Source organism: Sphaerodactylus townsendi, linkage group LG06 (assembly GCF_021028975.2).
Source record: "Sphaerodactylus townsendi isolate TG3544 linkage group LG06, MPM_Stown_v2.3, whole genome shotgun sequence".
Classification (NCBI taxonomy): Eukaryota; Metazoa; Chordata; class Lepidosauria; order Squamata; family Sphaerodactylidae; genus Sphaerodactylus; species Sphaerodactylus townsendi.
The window spans coordinates 53,502,745-53,526,996 of NC_059430.1; the positions used below are offsets into that span (position 1 = coordinate 53,502,745).

A 24,252-nucleotide genomic window follows, 5' to 3' on the forward strand; every position below is an offset into this window, starting at 1 on the left:
CCGGCAGGAGCAGGACGGAGGGCGGAGCCAGGCACCCTTGACCTTGTCCATGTTGATGATGACATGGGCGGGGTCGAGGGCGCTTGGAGATGACGAAGCTGCCTCATCATTTTCGAGCACCCTCCACCCGGCCAATGTGTCATCGACATGGGTGGGGTAAAGGGTGCCTTCCTGGTCATGTGGGGAGGTGGGTGATTTTGCAAAACCATTTTGAAATAATTTACTTATTGAGAAGAGATAAAGAAGGGTCACTTCCAGGTTTTTGGGAGCCCAGGATAAGAGATGCCCCAATGTTGTGCTTCCACTTTATTCTTCTTCACCCCCATCTGTCCCACCTTCACTAAGGTTAAGATGGAGCAATCAAAAGCTGCTCTTTGTCACTGTCAGTCACCTATTCATTTGGAGGTGAAGGAGCAGGAAAAGCAGCAGTCACCACTCACTCACCTGTTCCCCTTCTTTGCGCAGCTACAATTATTGTCTGGCAGAGAGGTACAGGTGAATGACTATTAGCTGCTGTTGTTGTTCCTCAACCAAAATAAATACCTGGGGGAAGTGGCCGTGCCAGCAAACAGCAGCTCACACTTGTCTCTGGTTGTGAGTAATTTAATGGCACTATCAGTATGTATTTCCTATGCCTCCTTCTAGACCTGAATAAGGACAAGGAGAGGTGGCTTCAGCCACTGCAAGCAGCAATGTAATATCTATCCTAATTCCACTCAGGAGCAGTCACCACTGCCAGCTTATTTTCTGCAGACAACCAAACAAGAAATTATGGGCAGCAACCTGCCAACACTCTGAGAAGAATAGAATAACAGCATCTTCAGGATGATGACAAGTACATACCACCTATAGTTCTGTTTGGAATTAAGGATGGGTGAGTTGTGAGAGGATCTGTTCTTGCTGTGACTGCCATATTATGCAAGTCAGTTAAGCAACACTGGTGCTGCTCAGCAATAGTAGATTCAGAGTCTGAGGAATCGTAGGTGGACACCAATTGACCCTTGACAGCTATTTGTTTCTATCAATATGAGAAACAAAGTAAAAGGAAAACAAAATTCTGTAAGGGAGATATTGTTGGGAGATAGATTATAGAAAATGTTATACAAAAGCTTATTTTTTTAACCTGATAGCATTATAGGAATGGCTGTAGGTGCACACATTTGTAGTTTTTCTACTATCTCATGTCATAGCATGGAGTTAAGGCTTTACTTAGAACAGACCTGGGTAACTTAGAACAGACCTGGGTAAAATTCATTTTATCCTGGGTAACATGTCATAATTTTTCATTATCATTGCTTCCCAATTATTAGAGGTTAGAAGTACCAGGTACATTTAAAACAAAATGTAAAGTGATGCACATAGGGGCAAAAAATCCAAACTTCACATACTCGCTTACAGGGGTCAGTGCTATCAGTCACAGCCCAGGCAAGGGATTTGGGTGTCTCAGTTGATAGTTTCACAATGCATGGCAGCTGTGAAAAAGGCAAACTCTATGCTGGGGATAATTAGGAAAGGAATTGATAATAAAACTGCAAAGTTTTTATCACCTTATATAAAGCAGTGATGCAACCGAACTTGGAGTACTGTGTTCAGTTCTGGTCGCTACATCTCAAAAAGGATAGTGAAGAGAAGGGCAACAAGGATGATTGAGGGACTGGAGCACCTTCCCTGTTAGGAGAGGCTGCAGCGTTTGGGACTCTTTCGTTTGGAGAGGAGACATCTGAGCAGGAATATGATTGAAGTCTATAAAATTATGCATGGGGTAGAAAATGTTGACAGAGAGAAATTTTTCTCTCTTTCTCACAATACTAGAACCAGGGGGCATACATTGAAAATGCTGGGGGGAAGAACTAGGACTAATAAAAGGAAACATTTCTTCAAGCAACGTGTGATTGGTGTTTGGAATATGCTGCCACAGGAGGTGGTGATGGCCACTAACCTGGATAACTTTGAAAGGGGCTTGGACAGATTTATGGAGAAGTTGATCTATGGTTACCAATCTCGATCCTCCTGAGATTGCAAATGCCTTAGCAGACCAGGTGCTCAGGAGCAGCAGCAGCAGAAGGCCATTGCTTTCACATCCTGTATATGAGCTCCCAAAGGCATCTGGTGGGCCACTGCGAGTAGCAGAGTGCTGGACTAGATGGACTCTTTCTTATGTTTTTATGTTCTTAACACTTCACAATTTACACTATTATTTTAATAACCATGGGAACCCCCCAAACCTTCTGAACATTTATTGATAAAAATTAGATCTCCAAACCAGTATTATTGCTTATTTGATTGCCCACTGTAACACAGACCTGAGCAACACTTACACAGAAGTGAAATTAATTTTGAGTATTCAAATCTTATTCCAAGCATAACTGAATGAAATGTATTCCAGTTATTACCCATATCTTAATAGGATTAAACAGTCATTTTAACTGCATCTTCAGTGCATCTTCCACATGTTTAAATGCAGCAGGGTCCTCAATGGTTGAACTTATCTAAAGAAATAAGATCAATGAATCAAGTTGCTATATTAAAGTTCCATCAGGTTTCTTTTGCCTAGTTTTGTTAAAATCATTTACAACTATTTGCCCTCTAGATTGCAGGAACGTAATGGCTACTATACTGTTGCAGTGGCCTACGAGAAAGGTTAACAGATACTACCTTCCACTATATTGGAAACAGCCACTACAAGATATGCCATAAGAAAAACAGTTCCTTGGTCTACAAATAGGTGAAGATAAATGTGGCAAGAATAGGATATGAGAGAGGAAGAATGCAGATATGTCAGCAACCTAATGACACTTGGGCCTCCACACCTAATTAGCAAATGTAAAAATATATGGCCCATATGGAGGAGTACGTTATAATGCTATTGTAAATGGGAGGCAAAACAGGACTGAGAAGTTCCACAACTTAAGGCCAGAAATGCCACATCATGCACTAAAAAGTTTTGCTTAAGTTTATAAGTAGGGCATTGACATTAGAAAGTTGCATACCATGCTGTTCAGATCAAGCCTCTTTGCTGAATATATGTCATTTAATTACATGTATCACCATAGTAAAAGAAGAGCTGTTGTTCACCTGGTATGGCTTGCCATTCACAAGGGAAGAAAGTGCCGATCGTGGTATCTTGCCAGAACGCGTCTTCGGGATCTGTTTCACAAATAGTACCTTCCGGAATGCTGCCACTGGACCAATATTTTCTCTAACTCTTTGAACAATTTCTTCTTTAAGTGATTCCTCTTCAGTGTTCACATCTGACAGGGAATATAAGTATAAATTTCATTTTATTTGTTAGATTAGGTAACAAAATTGTAAGACCCATATAGGATACAAATACAAAAATAAATCTCATCCCCATGGTTTGAAATTCAGCCTTACACAGGATTTCTCACCATTTCTTAGAACACATAATGCTAATGGCACATGACCCTTTAAGGAATCCTCATGACCAACAACTGCACAGTCTGCCACAGCCTCATGAAAGAGAACAGCCTGGTACAGGAAAAGAAAACAAGCTTCAGTGCACCAACCTGCGCAAGGACTGATCATTTAGATGCAGAGTATTACTAAATACTAAATACCATAAATACTAAATACCATAAATTACTAAATACTAAATTACTAAATCCCATAACCCATAATTGGTCTCCTAATATCAATGTCGCATTGAGCATTCAGGCATACCATGGAAACAGACAGCCAAAGTAACTCTTTCAAACTATCCTGGGAACATCACACAATAGATTGATAAAGTAGACATCATAGACTTTTTGTTGACCACCAAAGTTTCAGTAACTGATTGTTCACACAGCCCATACATATACAATGCTGTTTGTTTACTTAGTGCTTGTTGGTTGGCTTAGAGCCCACCTGCAAATTTATGTAATGCTACATTGCTGGTATGAATGTTGTCAGTGCAGATTTACTCACATATACTTCTCACTGGAACAATTCTCATAACGTATATAATCTAGTGCTCAAGTAGTGTAATACTGAATAGCTATGAAAATTATTGACTTAATTAATAAGGCCCTCTGAGACTGAAATACTGAAAACTAAAACTATTAAACCACAATGTTATGTATAGAGACATATTTTCATACTAATGATACTTGATAACTTAAAGGGTACACAGGTTATGTTCTTGACAGTATCACTTTAAAATTTTTCTAGAAAACTATTAAAGCCAAAGAATATATTTCAGTGATGCTCTTTTTCCTCATTACTACTTTTATCTTATACTAGCAGGCCCAGCCACGCGTTGCTGTGGCTCAGTCTGGTGAAGTAGAAAAGAAAGAAAAGGGGAAGCGAATGGTTCGAACATGTGTCATTGCACAATGCTTGCAAGGGAAGGGAGGGGCAAGGGGCCCCTTGCTCCCCTCCCTCTCTCCCGTTCCCTTGCATGGCGCCCCGTCCCTCCCTAATGTTCCCCTTCCTCCACTAGGGTGGGTGAGCCATGTCCAGATGGCGGACCCGATCCCTTTCACTCCAGATGGCAGCGGTTTTCAAGGAAGGCATGGTTGTTTCCCTTGTATCAGAGGGTGTTGCTTTGTCGGCCAGCAGATGGCGCTGCTGCGGAATAGAACTGTAGTTCCAACTGTCACAGGTGTGGCATGTACACAATAACTGGCACAATTGTGACATGTACACAACAGGAGGTGTGGAAACAGTATGGAATGCGACGTTGTGTGAAAATTTCAAAGCAATCGGTCCAGTAGTTTGGGAGATTATCTGTCAGCAGAAAAACGCAGTGATAGATTTTCATATAGAGAGATTTACCTCCTCAATTGCACCTGCTGAAATTCTATGACCAGCAACATTGATCACATCATCCACTCGTGACATGACATACAAATAACCATCTTCATCCATGTAACCTGCATCCATAGTATCATAATACCCCTGAAAATGAAAGAGGGAAAAAACATGCTATACACCTCACCAATACTTATTTTGTCGCTTTGTTTAAGGTGATATCAATATCATTACTTTAAAAGTCCATCACTTTTGCTGTGATTAAACTCTTAGGGCATCCAAAAAGATTCTAAAGCTTGGTCTAGTCATTAACTAGATCATGTGGATGCTACTGCAAACTGTGTCAGCATAGCCACAGAAGCGTCTTCATAAAGCAGATATGAAATGTAGAGCTCCTTATTATACACATTCTTGGCATCAATTAACAGGTTTATATCATTACACGCTACATAAGGATTACTTAATCCACTGTCTGGGAAGGATATATTGGAAAGGCTGACGACAAGAGAGGCAGATTTAGGGTTACTGATTCACTTTGACCAAAGTTCTTTATGTGTAAAGGGGGGGGGGGGGTTGATTGCTTGCTTTTACAGCATTGAGAAATACATGTAGTGTTCTATTTAAAAGCAGGATCAGAATATTTAAGTATTCAAAAATATAAAATTTCCACACATCCAGGAAAGGTTTCGGACTAACAGCCAAATCCAGGGAGAGGGTGAAGCGGGTTGTGGAGGCTGTGGGGCCCTATGATAGTGAATTTGTCCTCTCAGGGGAATTTACCCTGATAGAGGGGCAAATCTGCCAGTGGGCAGCCGTCAGAACCCTCCATGATTGTTAGACATGATGCAGAGTAACACACCAACACTTCTGCATCCCTGCTGTCTCTGCCAGCATAGTGGGGGCATTCTGGAGGCATGGCCAGGGGTGGAGCTTACTTTAGTTGGCTTCCACCTCAGCTTTGCCCTTTAGCACACCGGCACCCAGAAAATGGAGTTATGCCACCTTGACCCCTTTGGAGAGCTTTTCAGTGGCAATTAAGGGGGGGGAGCTTGTATTTTGTCTCCCTGTGCTGCTGAAAAGTCCTCTGGAGGCTGCAGGGCAGCATTGTAGTGGCATATCCCTGGCCATCTCAGGGCTCTGGAATGGACTAACTGAAACTGAACAAGCTACGTTTCTACTAAATAAAAAGAGGAGGTGGTCACAGATACCAATATTCAGCCTGAGTAAATATCAGTGTATTCAAAAAAGAAATCCTGTATTACTTCTTGTAACAAATCTACTGATAATTTATTATAATTGTACTTACTGGAAATTTTTGGAAATACAACTCCTTGTACAGCGCCTCATTTCTCCAAAGACCCAAAAAGGCTCCAGGAGCCAAGGGCAACCTGATATAAACCCCCCAAAAAGCAACAATGATTGGAACAAGAACAAGGATAACAAAATCATAATTTTGATTGCTTGCTTCTACAGCACTGAGAAATACATGTAGTATTCTATTTAAAAGCAGGATCAGATAGGTATCTGATACACGCGAACGAGAAAACAGAAAAGAGGGTTATTTTATCCCGACTGCAACCTGGTATACATTTGCTGTGTGGATTTGCTGTTTAAATGTATATTTTCAGGAAGTCTCTAAAAGCAATCCAAACATTTGTTTGAAATAGCATGCATGTTTTTAAAATACAAAAGCAAATACATCCAAACCTTGCAAGATATGTTTATTTTGAATATAAATATACTAAGTGGCATGTATATTTGTTTTACCACCTGTGATGAGAAAAAACAAACAATATTCCAAAATATTTGAAGTATGACTATTTGTGAGCACAAGTCAATGCCATGATTACAAACTACAGCATTGTTCTTAAATGTTAGCATTTTACAATATTTGACTTTTGAATGTGTGCTCCCATCCCCACCACTTCTATTCTACCAAGAGTTAAAGAATTGTCTTGATCCCAAATTACTAGAATTTCATATCTCCAACTTCAACCCACCACCTTAGCAGAAACAGTATCTTTCAACTGCTGACCACCACAGAAACCTGGTACAGAAATGTTTGTTTCGTTCTGGAAAGCAAGAGGCACATGCTTTTCTTAACTACACACTTTAATGTACTCAAAGTATCCCTTCTGAAGGCAAACTGTTTCTTTTTTTAAGTTTCAAGGATAGAAAACTGTCCTCCTGGAGTTAATAAAGCCTTTGAGTTCTCCAAAACCTGTTTTGATATAGGTTGTATGTGTGCGCGCACACACACTTTATCCCTTAGGAGTGTGAAATCCTAAAAAAAAAAGGTTTGCCTTCAAAAGCCAAAGCAGGTTTAAAGAACCTGTATGAAAGGGATCATAGTAAATCTTTGGAGTTCATTTTCTTTCAGTAGTTCAAATTGAGCGAGTAGTTTCCCTGACTTCTCTTTGTATTGTGATAAGTGTGTCCTAAATTAGATTCTTAAGTGAAGCATTAATATCATTATGATCAATTTCATTCTTTAAAAAGAAAAATTACAAAAAGAAAGGATGAATCATAAACAAAAATAAATCAAATAATGATAAAGTAATAAACAGAACCGTATTTTCTGAGAGACTTGGCTCACTATGTTTGTGAATTAAGAGGCAGGCAAAATTATCTTAATCTCATAGTTAATTAGTTCAATCTTTTCCTGAAGCCATCTTTATTCTAGTCACCTATGTGGTCATTATCTCTCCTGTCTTCCTGCTGGGTAAAGTGCCAAAACCATGCTTGCTTCAGCCTTCTGTGCAAATCTGAGGGCACTAACCCAAGAATTTCTAACAAAGGAATTCTCTCTTCTATGTATAACAAATCTCTTTGCACTTCAGACAGTGAAAAGGACACCCATGTCCTATACCAAGAGAAATACCTTTTTTCTATGTTGGTCATTCAGCAACAGCATTTCTTACAGTCATTAAGATCCAAAGCTGGCTAGAGAAACTACATACTTTTTTTAAGCTGGAAAAGTTATTTTAGGTTAACTTCTGTACTAGGGCAGAGTAGAAACATAAATATGTATACCAAAGCTGTAAATTTTACCTATTATCTGTGGGCTGAGCTATCATTTTACCACACAGGATACATCATGGTTCAAACTACAAACTGTAATGCAGCCACAAATGGAGAGTTCATGATTTGACACTGTTCTGCCACCTTCTACAAAAGTAGAGATGTTTCAGAGCATGCTGGCCATTGTTAATGTGAATGCAGAAGACCCAGAGGCGGAGCTACAAGGGGGCTGGGGAGTGTGCGTTGCACCGGACGCGCACCTGGGGGGTGGGGGCAGCAAAAATTTCAGGTTTGTTTTTTGTATTTTTCAATTTTTGGCCTGCAAGGGGCGCGGTTTTTAGGCTAGCAGAATCAAAATTTCAGGTAGTTTTTTGGGGACTCTCCTGATGATACCACCCAAGTTAGATGAGGTTTGGTTCAGAGGGTCCAAAGTTATGGACTCGCAAAGGGGGTGCCCCATCCCCCATTGTTTCCAGTGGGAGCTAATAGGAGATTGGGGCTACACCTTGAGAGTCCATAACTTTGGACCCCCTGAACCAAACTTCACCAAACCTGGCTGGTATCATCAGTAGAATCTCCTAAAGATACCCTGAATTTTTGATGCTGCTAGCCTAAACATGCGCCCCCTGCAGGCCAAAAATTGAAAAAAACACAAAACACAAGTGAACATGGGGGGAGCAAAACTCAGATTTTGCACCGGGCTCCATTTTCCCTAGCTACGCCTCTGAGAAGACAAAAAAAGAAGGGCTAAGCTAAGACGCTAGTAATAAGCTGACCAAAAATTACTCACTTTGAAGTATTTCCTGTTAGCCAAGCAAGAAATCCAAATAACATGTACCATAGTAGCAGAAACAGAATGAGCTCCTAAGCAGAAGCAGTGGAAGTTGAAAAGGACACAAAAGCAGAAAGGGCAACTGTTAATGTTCACCTTTAAGTGGACTAACAGACTGAAAGCAGAAGGCACTTATAATTATCTATCAAAAGGTCAGAATGAAATGTGTTAATATGGAGTAATGAACACAGTAAACAGGAGATTTAACCATAGGTATAATTTGCCAGCACTGTATTTTTGACTGAGGAAAACAATCTTAATTCAGAATTATATCTGAAATTATCCAAAAGGAATCATAGAGACAAATAGTTCACCCCATGACTCCTTAAGTCACCAATGAAAGAAAACTAGATGTATCAAGATGGCACCCTAACAGGCTCCTAGATAAGTGGCTGGATAACACAATCAAGACAAAAGCAAATAAGCAAGCTTCCCAGAGAAACATAGAAACCACTAGATATAGAAACCACTCTATAGAAAGAAAACCTTATTAAAAAACAGGCTGTACTGATCTCACACAAGTCCCAACCAGCAAGAGACCAGTGAAGCCTGACATCCCATTTTTGTACTGTAGAAGAAATCCTAATGCAGTTAAAGATAGGGTATTTCTTTTTTAATAATATATTGTAATAAATGGCTTTACACAAGCAAATAATTTCCTGTACAAGTTATTTTTATACAATTTCCTTCTCTACAATAACACTTTCTAACCCAGACATTTTTTTTCCTTGATAGAGGATTGATCTTCCCAGTGGGACAGTTATGAACTCTACAGATCAACAATGAAACAGAATTTGCAATATTCTCTAATAAATTACATCTTTCAATATTAACTGGCTGATCAGACCATTTTAAATCACATCATTAAACTAAGCAAAATAAAGGATGGCCTTTATTTCATATTCTAACTCTTCTTCAAAAAGGTCTGAAGCAGCCATATTAGTAGGCAGAAAAGTTAATCGTGTAGAGAGCATTACTTTCTAAAAACATACATGTATCAATTATGTTTGAACAAATCTTCACTCTCTTCCTCACCCCATCCCTATTTATCAATTAAATTTTGTCTGAGACAGCAAATAAGTCATGTGGACAAGTGCTTTACTTACTTCACCACAATATTTCCTAAATTATTTGCTTTTACTGGTTGTTTGTTGTCATCCAGAATCATCACTGCAACAAGATATAGTATAATAAGTGGTTACCAAAGGAAGGGGTCATTTTGCTCAAGTAGAACTTTTCATAGCATAAAAGAAATTAATGTTTAATTGCAATCGTAAATGCAATTGAACAAAGCAATTACAAACACATGCCATGTCCCATTAGAATAGTTCAATTCTCTTGTTAGCTCAGACAACAAATTAGCTTTAAACTGAAGATTCTGAATAAGAGGGGTTGGACAATGCTGAAAAGATTTTCCATTCTACCTTCTGCAGATTTTTTAAAATTTGTAATTTGCTTTTCAGCATTGTCCAACCTGCTCCTCCAAATGATTTGTAATGTGCCCTATACCTGTTATATTTGCCCTGTGTGGGATCAGCCTATAGTAGATTTTTTTAAAAAAACTTTTATCACTATGCAAATGATAACAATCTTTTAAGAGAAAATCTTCAAATCGTGCGAAGGCGCAAAAACAACCTGGATTGTTTGCATGGGCTCCAGTCACGCCTGCGTGGCACGCACATGAATAGAAAAAAGGAAAACGGGTTCCTTTATAACGACTGCAACCCCTTATACATTTGCTGTGCGGAATCCACCATAGACAACAAAACAGCAGCTAGTACTTCAAACATCATTAGGGGATAATAACTAAATAAAGCCTTTGCTGGAGATAGTGGTTGTTTTTTTTAACGTCTAGTACCATACTGCCATGATGCCCTCTAACCTATCCTGCCTCCAGTCTAACATTGCCAACTGGACAGGGGGAAAAATGTCCTGTCCTTTTAATAGAGATTTAATGTACAAAAATATACAGTTGACACTCTCATGGCATGATGTTAAATAACATCACTTGGTAAATGCTTGCATATCAAAGGAACAACTGCAGGGATTGGTTGAAAAGTTTGCAGCCTTACAACCAGTGCCTTCACCTTGCCTTCTCTCCTATCTGCTGTGGTACAAAATTACTTTATGGCAGCTAACAGCAGAAGAGAAGACAGGACAAAGGGGCCAGTGAAGGAAATGGCAAAGCAGTGCCATGCTGGATCAGCACTGTGCAGCTTGTAGGAATGAGACACTGACTCTGGGTGCAAACTCAACAGCCTTCTCTGATTGAGTACTCTGAAAGGACAGTGGCAAATATCTAACATTTTATAATCACTCTCAGATTTATTTCTTGCTATAACGGAAGGTTCCTTCCAAGTACTCTTTGCCTCATGGCTTGCCCTCATAATTACTTGTATGGCTACAAATACAAGAGAAATGTTGCTAGTTGTTTCAAACTTTTATTTTTCAGCCCCGTTTATTGTATAAACATGGTCAACTGTTTTCCAACTATTTTCCAAGAACTTCCCATATAACTGATCATAACATTAAAATTATCATAATTTTCTTTCTTTAAGTTTCTTTGTTGATTATGCATGAAAACTTTTTCAAAAAATTAAAAAGTGGTCATAATTAAAAAGTGGTCATAATTTTGTTTTCAAGAGTAGATTCAACCCCTGAACTATTTCAGGTCAAACCATATTACAAAGTTATGTAATCATTGTACCATTTTTAATTTTATGATTATAATCTTATATTCTCATCTGATTTCATTTTCCAGACCAGAAGCAGCAGCAGCAGCAATTACTTTGCATGCCTGATGCTGCTTCAAAGTCTACATTTCCTACAGCTAAGAGAATAATGCAGTAGATTAGAGATAATGTTAAAAACATTCCTCTCAAATATCAGCTTCAGTAGAGGGCTATTTTACTGACAAAAGTGGGTCCCAGATTAGTTTAAGTTAAAAGCATTTATATGCTTGCAAAGTTTAATCAGTATTTCTGATTCATAACAATATTTGTAGAGGTCACCATTCTTATATCCAGCAGTATTTTTGTGCACTGTAAAAACATTGCTAATACTGTTTAACATACAAATATCAAAAATATATTCCATGTTTACACTACTGACATTATAGAATACAGGGAAATTTTGAAAAGAAGTATACGCCTTAGGTCATCACTACATGATATGCTGTTTCCAAGCCTGCCTTGAGTCCATGAAGCCAAACATACTGTGAGTTCTGTGCTTGGAACCGACTTGAAATGACCCCAGGGAACCATTTTCAGTTGAATCTAGAAAACGTACGTGTACTAATGACTTACATGACGGTTCTCAAATGGGACAAACAGCAGTTCCTCAAGGCCATATAAAATCAGGCTTAAGCTCCCTCAATCCCAATTAGGCCACTGTATGAGAATTATATATCAATAGAGAACTCCCTGTACATGTCTGGTGTGACAGGACTTGTGGCAGATGAAAGAGGGAGGGTGAATGTTGAAACAACATAATGAGCAGTTAGCCTGTAATCTACAAATTGGGCTCTCCCAGTTCTATCAAATCCACCATTAATCTCTACAAAAAATTAACATTGTTTACTGACATCTTGTATTAGTAAAATTGTTATGTCTAGGGATGCTTTTAAATGTTTCTATTGTTTCTATTGTTATATGAAAAGATTGTGAGCCGCCCTCAGTCCAAAAGTGGAGGGGTAGCATATTAAGTCAAATAAACAAACCAGCTAACTAATAAACAAATTGGTTGTTATTGTTTCAGGTGGCATTTTGGTGTACATAACAGATTTCTTATAACTGCAAAGCATCCAAATCAGGATAAAGTCAGGCACATCTCTGTACATGTAATCAACAATGGGTACATGGAACAGCCCTGACTTTGATAATGTCAGGAATAGGATTTGTAAACAATTGCACATTTCTGGACTGTTAGTGAAATTACTCAATTGCCTAAAGTTTCTGGATTGATTCTCCTTCCAGCCACCATGGTGTAGGACAGCCAGCATGGTGTAGCGGTTAAGAGCAGGTGGATTCTAATCTTGAGAACTGGGTTTGATTCCCCACTTCTCCACCTGAGTGGCAGAGGCTTATCTGGTGAGCCCGATGTGTTTTCACACTCCTACATTCCTGCTGGACCTTGGGCTAGTCACAGTTCTTTGGAACTCTCTCAACCTCACCTACCTCACAAGGTGTCTGGTGTGGGAACAGGAAGGGAAAGGAGTTTGTAAGCCACCTTGAGTCTCCTTACAGGAGAGAAAGGTGGGACATAAATTCAAACTTTCCTTCTTCTTTTTTTCTTCTCCTCTTAGTACGTATTCGGCTACTTTGCTGGTCATGCAAAGTTCCACTGACCCGTGTATGATAGCCTACATTGGTTAGAGTACTTTAGGAGGAAAAACCTAAACTGCAGTCATAAATTGGTCCATCATTTATAATGCTATAATAAACATGTATGCTAATACTGGCGACAAAGAGTCATTGCAGTTTGGGTAACCGTTAGGGAGCATTCTTTTAAATTGGACTGTCACAGAGACAAGTAGATTTACCAATAACCCCTTTTTACAGAATTTCATTAACACAGAAATTTTACTGCGAAATAACAAAATTGATGCAGCTCAGGAAAAGAGGTAAAGGTTGGGTTTGGTCCTCAGTTATTAAATATAGCAATAATTTTGCTTTAAGCACAAACACCAGATTTCAAGTTTCCATCTGTTAGCAGTCAAATTATCCTTATAGAGACTGTGCCATGTTCTATTTTGCTTTATCATATAGTCACAAAATGTACCATTATATCCTGGCACCATTCTTCCTGTTTGTCCTGATGGAGGTGTAATAGAGTTTCCCAAGCCAATGCAGGAGGCAGTTATAGCAGAACCTGTTTCTGCAGAACAGAGAAAATTGCTTAAAAATCTGTAATCAATATTTTACTAGAAACAAAAGCATATTTTCCCCATTCTCAACATTATTTCTTCTTTACTTCCCCCAGTCCCATAGCCTCTCACTTGTTTCTGCTTCTGTTCTTCCTCCTCGCTCACCCTTTCTTGTCCCTCCCAAGTTTTCAGCTTTTCTTCCTTCCATCACTTTTGCTATCCCTGCAGCCATTCTCCTTTTTTCCTCCCCACACATTCACCTACCTTTTTCTGTTCTCCCCCCCTTCACCTTTGCCTCCCACCTGTCTTTTACTTTTCTCAACTCCCCACCTTAAACAACAGTTTCCATAGAAGCAATATTGTGCTGTGACTACCTAGCATCCTCCCAAGAGAAACTAAGATCTAACAACGTAGTCTCTGGAGGCAACTGTACCAGGGCAAGTCTGGCTGCTGTTATTACTCTGTCTGATGGCAGAGTTTGACACCGTAAATTACGATCTTTTGATTCACTGACACTGTGGGATAACCTTGCAGTGGTTGACCTCATTTCTCCACAGTCAGGGACAGAGGGTAGCATTAAGGAAGAGGATGTTTCCACATCACCTGTTGGTATGTGGGGTGATCCTCTTCTAAACTTACTTAATATCTGTATGTGCCCTCTTGCTCAGTTTATCCAAAACTTCAGCTGGATTGTCATCAGTACACTGATAAACTGCAAGCCAGATACCAGCTAGGATATATTAGCCCAATGTCTGAAGGGCAGAGGCATAGCTAGGGAAAATTGAGCCTGGAACAAAATTTGAATTTTGCGTGCTCCCCACCCCCCAATGTTTGTTTGTATTTTTTTGTATTTTTAGTGTTTTTTTCAGTTTTTGGGCTGCAGGGGGCACAGTTTTTAGGCTAGCAGCATCAAACTTTCCGGGTATCTTTAGGAGATTGTCCTGATGGTGCCACCCAGGTTTGGTGACGTTTGGTTCAGGGGGTCCAAAGTTATGGACCCTCAAATGTGTAGCCCCCATCTCTTATTAGCTCCCATTGGAAACAATGGGGGATGGGGCACCCCCTTTGGGAGTCCATAACTTTGGACTCCCTGAACTGAACCTCACCAAACCTGGGTGGAATCATCAGGAGAGTGCTGCTAGCCTAAAAACTGTGCCCCCTGCAGGCCAAAAACTGAAAAAACACTAAAAAATACAAAACCTGCAAACCTGAATGTGTGCACAACCCCCCCTGGTCCCCTTGTAGTTTCGCCTCTGCTGAAGGCCGTGATGAAATCGCTGAAGCAGAGCCAGCTGAAATTAAATCAATTGAAGATGGAGATCATGTGGCTGAACCAGGGAGACATAGGAATGGAAAGTCATCTCCCAACTAGACAGTGTGCAATTAACACCTGCGCTAGCCGTCAGAGGTCTGGGTGTTATCCCAAATGACTTTCAGAGGCTCAGGTTACAAATGAAGCCAAACTGGCATTCTTTCATTTTCACCAGGTTAGGCAACTGGTACCATTCCTGCCTTGCCCGGAATTACCCATGGTGATCTAAGAATTAGTCACCTCCAGACTAGACTACTATAATTTGCTCTACACAGGGTGATCCTTGAGACTACTCCAGAAACTGGTCAGGTCCTCATGGAGACATGGTGGAAGGCACACTTTCAACCAATGCTCCATTGGCTGCATTGGCTCCAGGTAGAATAGCAGATCAGGTTCAAGGTTCTGATATTAACTTTTAATGCTCTAAATGGTCTGGGACTTTTGTATCTGCAGGATCAGCTCTCTCAATACATCCCTTCCCAAAAGAGTCCTACGTTCAGCAGGTAACACCTTACTGATGGTCCCTGGCCCAAAAAATGTCTGCCTGTCCTCAACCAGAGATACAGCAGAACCTCTCTGGCTCTGGCCCTGACCTGGTGAAACACTCTATCAAATGAGACCTGGGGCCTGTGGGACTTAATTCAATTCTGCAGGGTCTGTAAGATGGAGATGTTCCTGGATAGCTTTAAAAAGGGTTTGGACAGATTTATGGAGGAGAAGTAGATCTATGGCTATCAATCTTGATCCTCCTTGATCTGAGATTGCAAATGCCTTAGCAGACCAGGTGCTCAGGAGAAGCAGCAGCAGAAGGCCATTGCTTTCACATCCTGCATGTGAGTTCCCAAAGGCACCTGGTGGGCCACTGCAAGTAGCAGAGTGCTGGACTAGATGGACTCCGGTCTGATCCAGCAGGCTTGTTCTTATGTTCTTATGAAATATTCTGGGCCAGTTTTTCATCTACCTCTACCAGGCCAAATTAGGTCATACTCGTCATTTCTAGGGCTACCTCAATTTTCCTGTTTCAAGATACCTTAGTAAGAAATATAAACCAAGGACAAACTGAACATTCAAAAACAAATTCCCTGTTTAGGCAGCCTGTACTAGATGTCACCACAGGTAAGGTATGCTACATGAAAAGTAGCTGAAGTAGCTGCTAATACCACAACTTAATGAATTTAAGTGGGAAAGGGTTGTGCTATGGAAACTGTGGATACATGAATGATCAAAGGGGAAGAAAGAAAGAATGGTGGAGATAAAGAAAAAAGGAGGTAGTGACAAAAGATGAGGAGAGGATATGAACAAGGCACAGAGAAATACAGTAACACAGAATAAAGAAATGGGAGAAATTAGACCATGATCCAGAACTGTAATTAATTAAGAAAGAGCAAGGATGTGGTAAAAACAACAGGAACTTCAAGACAAAACATAAATTCAATCACTAAAGCACTCAGTTTTCATATATTGCCAACAAACCAGTCAGTGGAAGACAGCAAAAGCACAGTCTTTTCAGACATTATAATCCTGGCACTGTGATAACATATATGGAACAAACACACTACACACAATCCTCCTGACATACAAAGCTGCTATTTCTTTTGAAAAACTGCAATACAGTTCATTAATGATTAATCTGTGATCTGGTATGCATGTTCCAAAGCTGCAATATTTGTGTACTGCCCCTTCCAATAAACAGCAATTCTGTGTATCCAGGGGATCCTATCTAGAATGTTTGTCCTGTATGTTCAGTCAACCATAACAACTGAAAAAAAAACTTTATATTGCAATGGATTTGTGCAATGGAGGTTCCCAGTGAAACTTTCATAATCAATTACACAAATATATAGCCGTCAAGCATAATTTTTTAATGGCATAGATAGCACAAGTTTCTCACTGAAGTGGGATATAAATGATATTAGGCAGCAATAGACTAGAAGCAGAGAGTACCTTAGCAAACCACTTGCTTTTTAAAGCAACTTCTAATGAAACAATATGCTTAATCCTAAGGATGTTTATGTGTCTCGTGGATCCTCAATTTTACTGAAACTTCAGTATGCAGAAGCAATGGATTTCAGGAAGAGAAAATATTTTTGATCCAAATATTCAAAGGACAGCAATATTGAAATGGGAAACCACTGATGTTTAATGATTAAGCACTAGTTTATGAATATATTCACTAAACTGTTACAAATCCCTCACCAAATTTGTTCCTATCTCTCTTCTATGATGATGGTGCACCTTTATACCAAGTAACACGGGCTGCATTCACAGCTCAAAGATTTTGTTTTGCACTGATTGCCACGGTGGATGCTGAGTCATGCATATTGGCTGCATAGCTTCCACACAGGAAGTTTATGTTCATATTCCTCAGTCTGCCACCATTTCCTATGCTTTTTGCCCCGACACCATGAGAGAATTTTTGAGGGATTTTTAAAAAATTGCTATCCATGGATGCTCTCCCTCTCAAAAAAAAGTGCTGCAGTTTGGAAGTGAAAATGGGGAACAGTCTCCATGTGAAAGTGACCATTGATGAATGACTCCCTTTATAATGAAACAATGACTATAATAATTAAGATAATAGGCCACCATTCCTGCCTGGAACATGAATTACTATACATGAAACTGGGATTGTTGGACATACCCATAGCAGGTAATGGTCAGGAATACTGCTGTGCAAAAAAGGGCTGTAGGAAACAAAGTGATAAGGAGAACGGCTACAGTAGGCCCTAATAAATTTGTCTTCCATGGAATGGGTATTATTAATCTAACCAAAATTAAAGTTTTTTTGTTTGTTTATACAACAGGCTTTTCAAGACTTTAAGTTTTAACTGTTACCATCATCTTGTTGAATTCTAAGGAAAACAGTGGTATGATTTTAATTAAATAGAGTTAGAAGGGTTGGGTTACACATAAAGCAAGGACTGTGCGTAATTGGGGGTGTCAGGGAAGCACACATTCAAAGAGAAGATAATGGACTGAAGCAATTTCAGAAAAGCATGGGACTGAGATAAAGCAACAGGCACCATCAGATTACATGCCATCTGAATTAATTACATGAAGAAAGTTGTTTCTTATTAAGAGTATTCCTAAAATATCCACTTTTCTGTTTCATTATGCTTTTAACCCATGCAGAGGAATGTAGCTACCCTTCAAACAAAAACAAAAACTACCTTACCAGGTGAATTTTAACTACCGTTGGCTCCACTATCAACCACATCTTTGGAACAACCTTGCTACACCAGCAGAGGTGCAGGAGCAGGTGCAGATCTAGCCATCATGCAGGGTTTCCGTGGCAGCCTGCTGGCAGATTTGCTCCAGGGAGGGCAAATCCACTAGTTAGGGTCTCGCCACCTCTACAACTCACTTTGCCCCCGCCCCCCGGCCGCCCAAATTGGGCCGTAAATTTTATTCTGGGTTTCCTGCCGTTCCAGGTGAATTTATTTATATGGGTTTGCCATTCCTTTAAAGTTTTTTTCTTTTACATAGATTGGGAGGATCTGAAACAAAAAGTTCGGTTTTGTTAGAGCACTCATCTTAACAGTAGCAATTCTTCCCAACCATGAAATTTTCAGTATATATGCCATTAAAGGTTTTGTATTTGTATTTGAAATTTTCATTTTATTCCAACTCTGCAAATTTTCTTGTATTTTCTTCCATGTTGTTACAAAATTATTTTTGAATAATGTATCCTTTTTCCCAAAACAATTCCAAGATACTTAACTTTAGTAGAACTAATATCACAACCTGTAACTTTGCTGGTATTCATTTCTTCTTTTGTTTTGTTACAACTTTAAAAACATTGTTTCTTTTTGTTACTTTTATATTTTGAGTGGAAACCAAACTGTTCTATTTGCTCCATCAAACATTTAATTGATAGTTGGAAGGTTTGAATTTTACTCTGATCAGCTGCTATGGCTTCAGTGAAAATCAGTAGAAGTCTCATATGCAGGAAACAGTTTTGCTCTTTGGCTATTATACAGCTAATATTATTTCATAATAAATCACTTAATTCAAGTACTAATTTTGTTGAGGTCATAGCTCCAAAAGTAATTTACCACAAATCAGTTTAAATAGGCCATGATTCACTGGATGGTCATTTTATTACTGAATGATGATTCCTTACATGTTTATTACTTACTAGCGGAGCCCGGCCACGCGTTGCTGTGGCTTATTGTGGTGAAATGGGAAAGGAACAGTAGCAGCAAATCAACTGCAGAGGCCAGCAGTATGTGCTCATGGAAACGCGCAGGCTGATACTGTGCGATGTCATTGATGTGTGTGATCGCATCCTCCCTCATTTCTCTTCCCTTCCCACCCCCTACCTCCCTCCCCTTTCCCTTTGCTAGAGTGGGTGGGTCATATCCATATGCTGTGCCCCCTCCCTCCCTTCCCTTGCAAGCCACCCCTCACTCTCTCTCCTCCCTAACTTGTTCCCTTGCATGCCTCCCCCTCCGTCCCTTCCCTCTCCCACCTTCTCTTCCCTTGCATGCCACCCCTCCCCCTCCCTCCCTTCCATCTCCCTCTGCTAGGGTGGGTGGGTCACATCCAGATGCTGGGCCCATTCCCTCCCCTCCTTTGCATGCCACCCTCACTCTCTCACTCTGTCCCCTCCCTCACTTCTCTTCCTTTGTATGCCTTCCCCTCCGTCCCTTCCCTCTCCCTCCGCTGAATGTGTATGAGAGTAGGTGTGTTGTGTGGTAGTAGTGGGTGAGGCACAGAGAGTGAGAGGTACCTGCGTGTGAGGGGGGGCACCCCACCTGACGTCTCACACGGCAACGTGTGTATGTGTTTCACGTCACTCGAGTTATTGCCTATGTACTGTTTTCACTGCTCATATCTGGCCATCTGAGCGAACATTCTAAGGACATGAACTGATGCACTGATGTTGAAAATGGATGATGGGATGTGGCAAGGCAGGTGGAAGGTTCCCGGGGGTGGAGCCAACATTAGTCAGCTTCCAAATGGGTTTTTGGTCTGTTGCACTGTAGCCCCAGCCCTGGATTTACGTCATCTTTTTGGGTGGTGTAAGCTCATTGGGCCTAATGGAAGCCTCTCTGGAAGCGGGGAGTGGTTTGAAAGAAATACACAGTCAGCCAGATTATTACTGGACCATGGGCAGGAGAAACCAGACTCACCAAACTTTTTTTATATGCCAAGGTTGTAAGGGAGGGGAAGGCACCTTGGAAGGCACTCCTAGTATATCAGGAGCTGTATATGAAAATGTAAAAATTTTAATGCACTTTTAAAAAGTGCATAATTCTATTTAAATTTAATCCACGTACTTTATTTGCTGCTGAGTTGGAATGCTTAGAACTGAGGCAACAGTCATAAACTGTTGTTACTAAAAATAATTACATAGGTCAGTGCCAACCATTTTCAATTTAATCATTTCAAGAACATGTTATCTCTGCTTTAGTCATAGTAATAACGTAAAAAATGGAAACTACTGATTAGTCTGATACTATTTTATTTAACTAAAAAGATATACAGCAAGGATTAGGATTTTATAAACAGTTTCTCGCTCTTTCTCAAACAAAAGCATCATCATGGCTGCCTTAAGTCTTGTAAAGGATTATTCTTTCTATAAAAGAGATTCATGGAGCTTAACTCTGAGCTCCTTATTCTCAAATCATCAGTAAAACCATCTACTTTACCTTAATGAGGGCTCTAGTCTCTGAACTAGAAAATGCTGTTGCTAAGCAACAGGAATGACATCAGCAAGCTGTAACATTCTCATAAAAATATATAAAACCAGAGGCAGCTTCTCTGACTTATGTAAATGAGATTTAAAGTCCTAACCCTTCCCATCTCATTCTTCCAGGGTCTCCTAAAATAACTGTGATCAGCACCATGTCTGAACATGCAACTCCTCTCCAATCAGGAACAGCAACATAAAATAAGGGACAGAAATATAAGCATGGAACAGATACAAAGATTAAGTGAGAAAACACTTGGTACATGTTTAATGCACATAAAAGCATCAGCTTAAAGTGAGACAGAATAGATGCAGTAAATCAGATGCCACAGCTGCGGTCACCTTATGGTACAGTGATTAGAGTGTCAGATTAGGATCTGGGAGACCCAGGTTTGAATCTTCATTCTGCTATAAAATCAGGCTGGGTGACCTTGGACCACACACTCTCTTTTACCCTAATCTACACACAGGGTTGTTGTGAGAATCAAATGGAGAAGGGGAGGATATTGTAAGCCACATTTATCCCCACTGAGGATAAAAGTAGGATATACATGGAGTAAGCAAATTATAACAAATGAGAGCTAGTTAGTGAGACACATCTCCAATCACTTACAAGGATAAGAATTAAGCAAGCATGAAATCACTGCAAATCAGAAAAAAAATGTTTTTGCGCATAAGCAAGTGGCTAAGGTGCCAACATACTAACACCCAGACAGAATTTTAGCACTACTAAAAATAAAAGCCACAGAATTCTTAAGTTTTTTTTCAAATCACAATCTGCTTGCCTCTATGTCCACTCTCACTTAGCCATGCCATATTTTCCTATGGAATGCTTTTCTGTATAAGAAGAAAAACAATACAGAGAAAAACTGAGTGAACCTGATGTTATCAGTGGCCAACAAAATTGATTTGGAGAGAAACAGAACCCAAATGTCCAGAGAATAAATATCAGGTAATTAATAGTACTATGACTAGTTAGTATATTTTACGCAAAGATTATTTTCAAGGATGTTACAGAAACGTATGGGAGGGAACACAGCTGTAGGTTGCCTGTCATTAGATACCAAAGAGTCCAGAAATGATAATGGCAGTTTTATTGATGTTTTATGCAAGGTGAATAACCATAATTCTCCATAGCCAGATCTGGAGAGCCTGGGAAGGATAGGGTTAGAAACAGAGAGAAGAAACCCCTCCCTTCCCCTCCTTCACAGGTGGGTGAAAGCTGAGGAGAAGCATTAAGTTGTTCATGTTAGTTAGCTCTGAGGGTCACACAGGAAAGCATCCTTATCTCTAACTACCAAGCACTGCCAGTCTAGAATGCAGGGCCTCGGGCGGGGGTGGGGGGTGGGGGGTGGGGGGGATGCGAAAGAGTGGGAAAGGAAGGTGAAAGCTAAAAACAAGGCAAGCCAGATAGCAGGCCTGAGAATAGTATGTCACCACACCACATGTCACCACACCATCATATCCCACAATCCACCAGGAGTGGTGTAGAAGCATCGAGGACATGAAAGCAGCATGGTATCGCTGATCTATACCAGCTCAGCAGGGTTCGTAGTTGAATGTGAGGCTACCAAGGGAAACTTCGCAAAGCAGGGCAATGACAAACCACCTGCTCTTCTCATTTGACTTAAAAGCCCTTGCTGGGGTCACTCAAGTCATTTGTAACTTAAGGCACTTGAGCCGAAAGCTATTATGAACTGCTTGTTTTGAATGCAGGACTCTTGCATGAAAGTAAGGCCATGAAAGCGTGCAGCTCTATACAGCTTTTAATAGGTGTGTTGTCAAATGTTTCTCTTTTATGTCAAATGTTGTCAAATGTTTCTCAATTAAAGGTATTTGTTCATTTTTAAAAAATAGGCTCATTGGTCTCATAGGACTCAGGCCATGAGGTGTGCAATATGCCCCTCCGGCTGAAGTACAGCAGGCAGTTCTAATAAGTCTCTGAAGGATTACAGCTTACTGCTGCATGCTCTGCTTACTGCCAAGAGTCACTAACAGTATGAAGGTAGAATTCATTCACAGCCCTCGCTCATATCTCTGCATAACTTGGTGTCTCTCTAAACTATGGGGTCATCCTTCATCCCACCTAGAGGCACCAATGCATTTATACCCAGTACATCTATTTTATTAACTTCTAGACCAGTGGTTTTTACTGGAGATTGTGTGGACTATCTTCTACATATTTTCAGGCGCATTCAGAATGGGGAGGAAGACAAATAGTAGGCCTTTGGGATTTTAGGAAGCCCCTTCTTTCCACATGGTTTCTGACAACCAGTTGAGGAGAGTTGTTTTGTACTGCTTTGCCCCATCCTGAGGATAAAAGATCCTAAATTCTTTCATCAGGCGTTAAAACTGTAGCACACAGCAAAAAGGAAGCAAACCTATCATCAATGAGTTGGCTAATCTGAAACAAAATGCATGCCTGAGATCTATGTATCATATGCCTATATAATTAATCTACCTACCGTATATACTCGCGTATAAGTCATGTTTTTCAGCCCTTTTTTTAGGCTGAAAAAGCCTCCCTCAACTTATATACGGATCATACTCTGGGAAATATGGTAATTCTATTCCATTGTTCTCTATGGCTTAAGCTCTGTTTGTGTAACCAGGGTCTATTAGGGTTGGCCATGCTGGCAGGGGCTGATGGGAATTGTAGTTCATAGCATCTGGAGTGCCAAAGGTTTGCCACCACGGGAGAACTTACCAGTTTGCCACCAGTGATCCAAAACTGGAACCCTGAAGATTTTTTTGCACCATTCTAATGTATCCACATCACATCGCTCACCAGCTACAAACAATGTTCGGAACCTACATTAAATAGCAGTATTTACAAATTACTCCACAATATTTGTTTATTGACAGCAATCATAGGGTAAGGGAGGGGTTTCTTCTGTCTGTATCTAACCATTCTCAGATTAATGATGAGAAATTCAGAGTACAGCTATAAGCAGTTGTGGGATTAATCAAATAGTTCAAATGGTTTTTGTCAAATATGGAGCTCACTGAGTATGAGGGGTGATTTTTTGGGGTGAGGGGGAATTGGGGTATATCAGATCTGAAAATTTGTCCAGATGCCTGGAAAAAGTTGAGCCCTCATAATGGTATGGTGGGAGAGGGCGTTTTTGTTTTGCTTTTCCCAGGAATTCCAAAAAAATCAGCTTAATTATCCCCTACTGCAAATCCTATCCAGGGCTCTAGGGAGACTGATATGTTTTTAAGATAGAGGCACCAAATTTGCAGCATATGGGGGGGGGGGGGATGGGGGCCAATAAAAGTTCTACACAATTTCTTTTTATAAAACTAGGCAATTTTTACCTCCTCCTTGAATGAACTTTATACTAAAGGGTTCTTCTAATGAAAGTCACCAGCAGCTACACTGAAAATTTGGTGTCTCTACCTTTAAAAAACAGCCCCCCTAAATGCTCTGCAAACTACAGTGTGGGCATTTATTTAAATGGTTGGCAAATGGGCAGAAGCATTTTTTAAAAAATTTGCTTTCTTTTAACAGTAGCTGCAACTATCTCTAAAAAGTTTTTTTGTAAGCTAATTTTTTTTCGGGTTTGATTTTTTTTAGTTCTGTTAAAGGGTGCTTTTTTCTGGTCAAAAAAATCTGAAAAGGTATTTTTTGGCAAATTTGGCAGCACCCAATAACCCTAAAATGCATACTTTTCAAAAATTTGCTTGTTTGCTTAATTTTTATCCTCCCTCTCCTGAAGGAAGCTTAGGGCAGCACTCATCATACTCTTTTCCTCCATTTTATCCTCACAATCCCTTGG

At 40.1% G+C, this 24,252-nt stretch overlaps 1 protein-coding gene across 2 annotated transcripts in view; it reads right to left on the reverse strand.

The window, feature by feature from the left end:
• Positions 1-2,156: 2,156 nt before the first annotated feature.
• The window catches only part of ACSS3 (acyl-CoA synthetase short chain family member 3), a 36,805-nt gene continuing 14,709 nt past the window's right edge, over positions 2,157-24,252 (reverse strand). Inside the window, exons 9-16 of one of the 2 annotated variants that reach the window (XM_048502143.1) lie at positions 23,181-23,284; positions 13,385-13,480; positions 9,712-9,775; positions 6,059-6,140; positions 4,777-4,899; positions 3,390-3,489; positions 3,076-3,251; positions 2,157-2,489 (exon numbers count right to left, since the gene is read on the reverse strand). In XM_048502143.1, coding sequence (XP_048358100.1) covers positions 2,418-2,489; positions 3,076-3,251; positions 3,390-3,489; positions 4,777-4,899; positions 6,059-6,140; positions 9,712-9,775; positions 13,385-13,480; positions 23,181-23,284 — 817 coding nt within the window. In that variant the 3' untranslated portion in view covers positions 2,157-2,417. Of the gene's footprint in view, positions 2,490-3,075; positions 3,252-3,389; positions 3,490-4,776; positions 4,900-6,058; positions 6,141-9,711; positions 9,776-13,384; positions 13,481-23,180; positions 23,285-24,252 lie in introns of those variants that run through there. The other variant, XM_048502144.1, reaches the window with a different exon arrangement.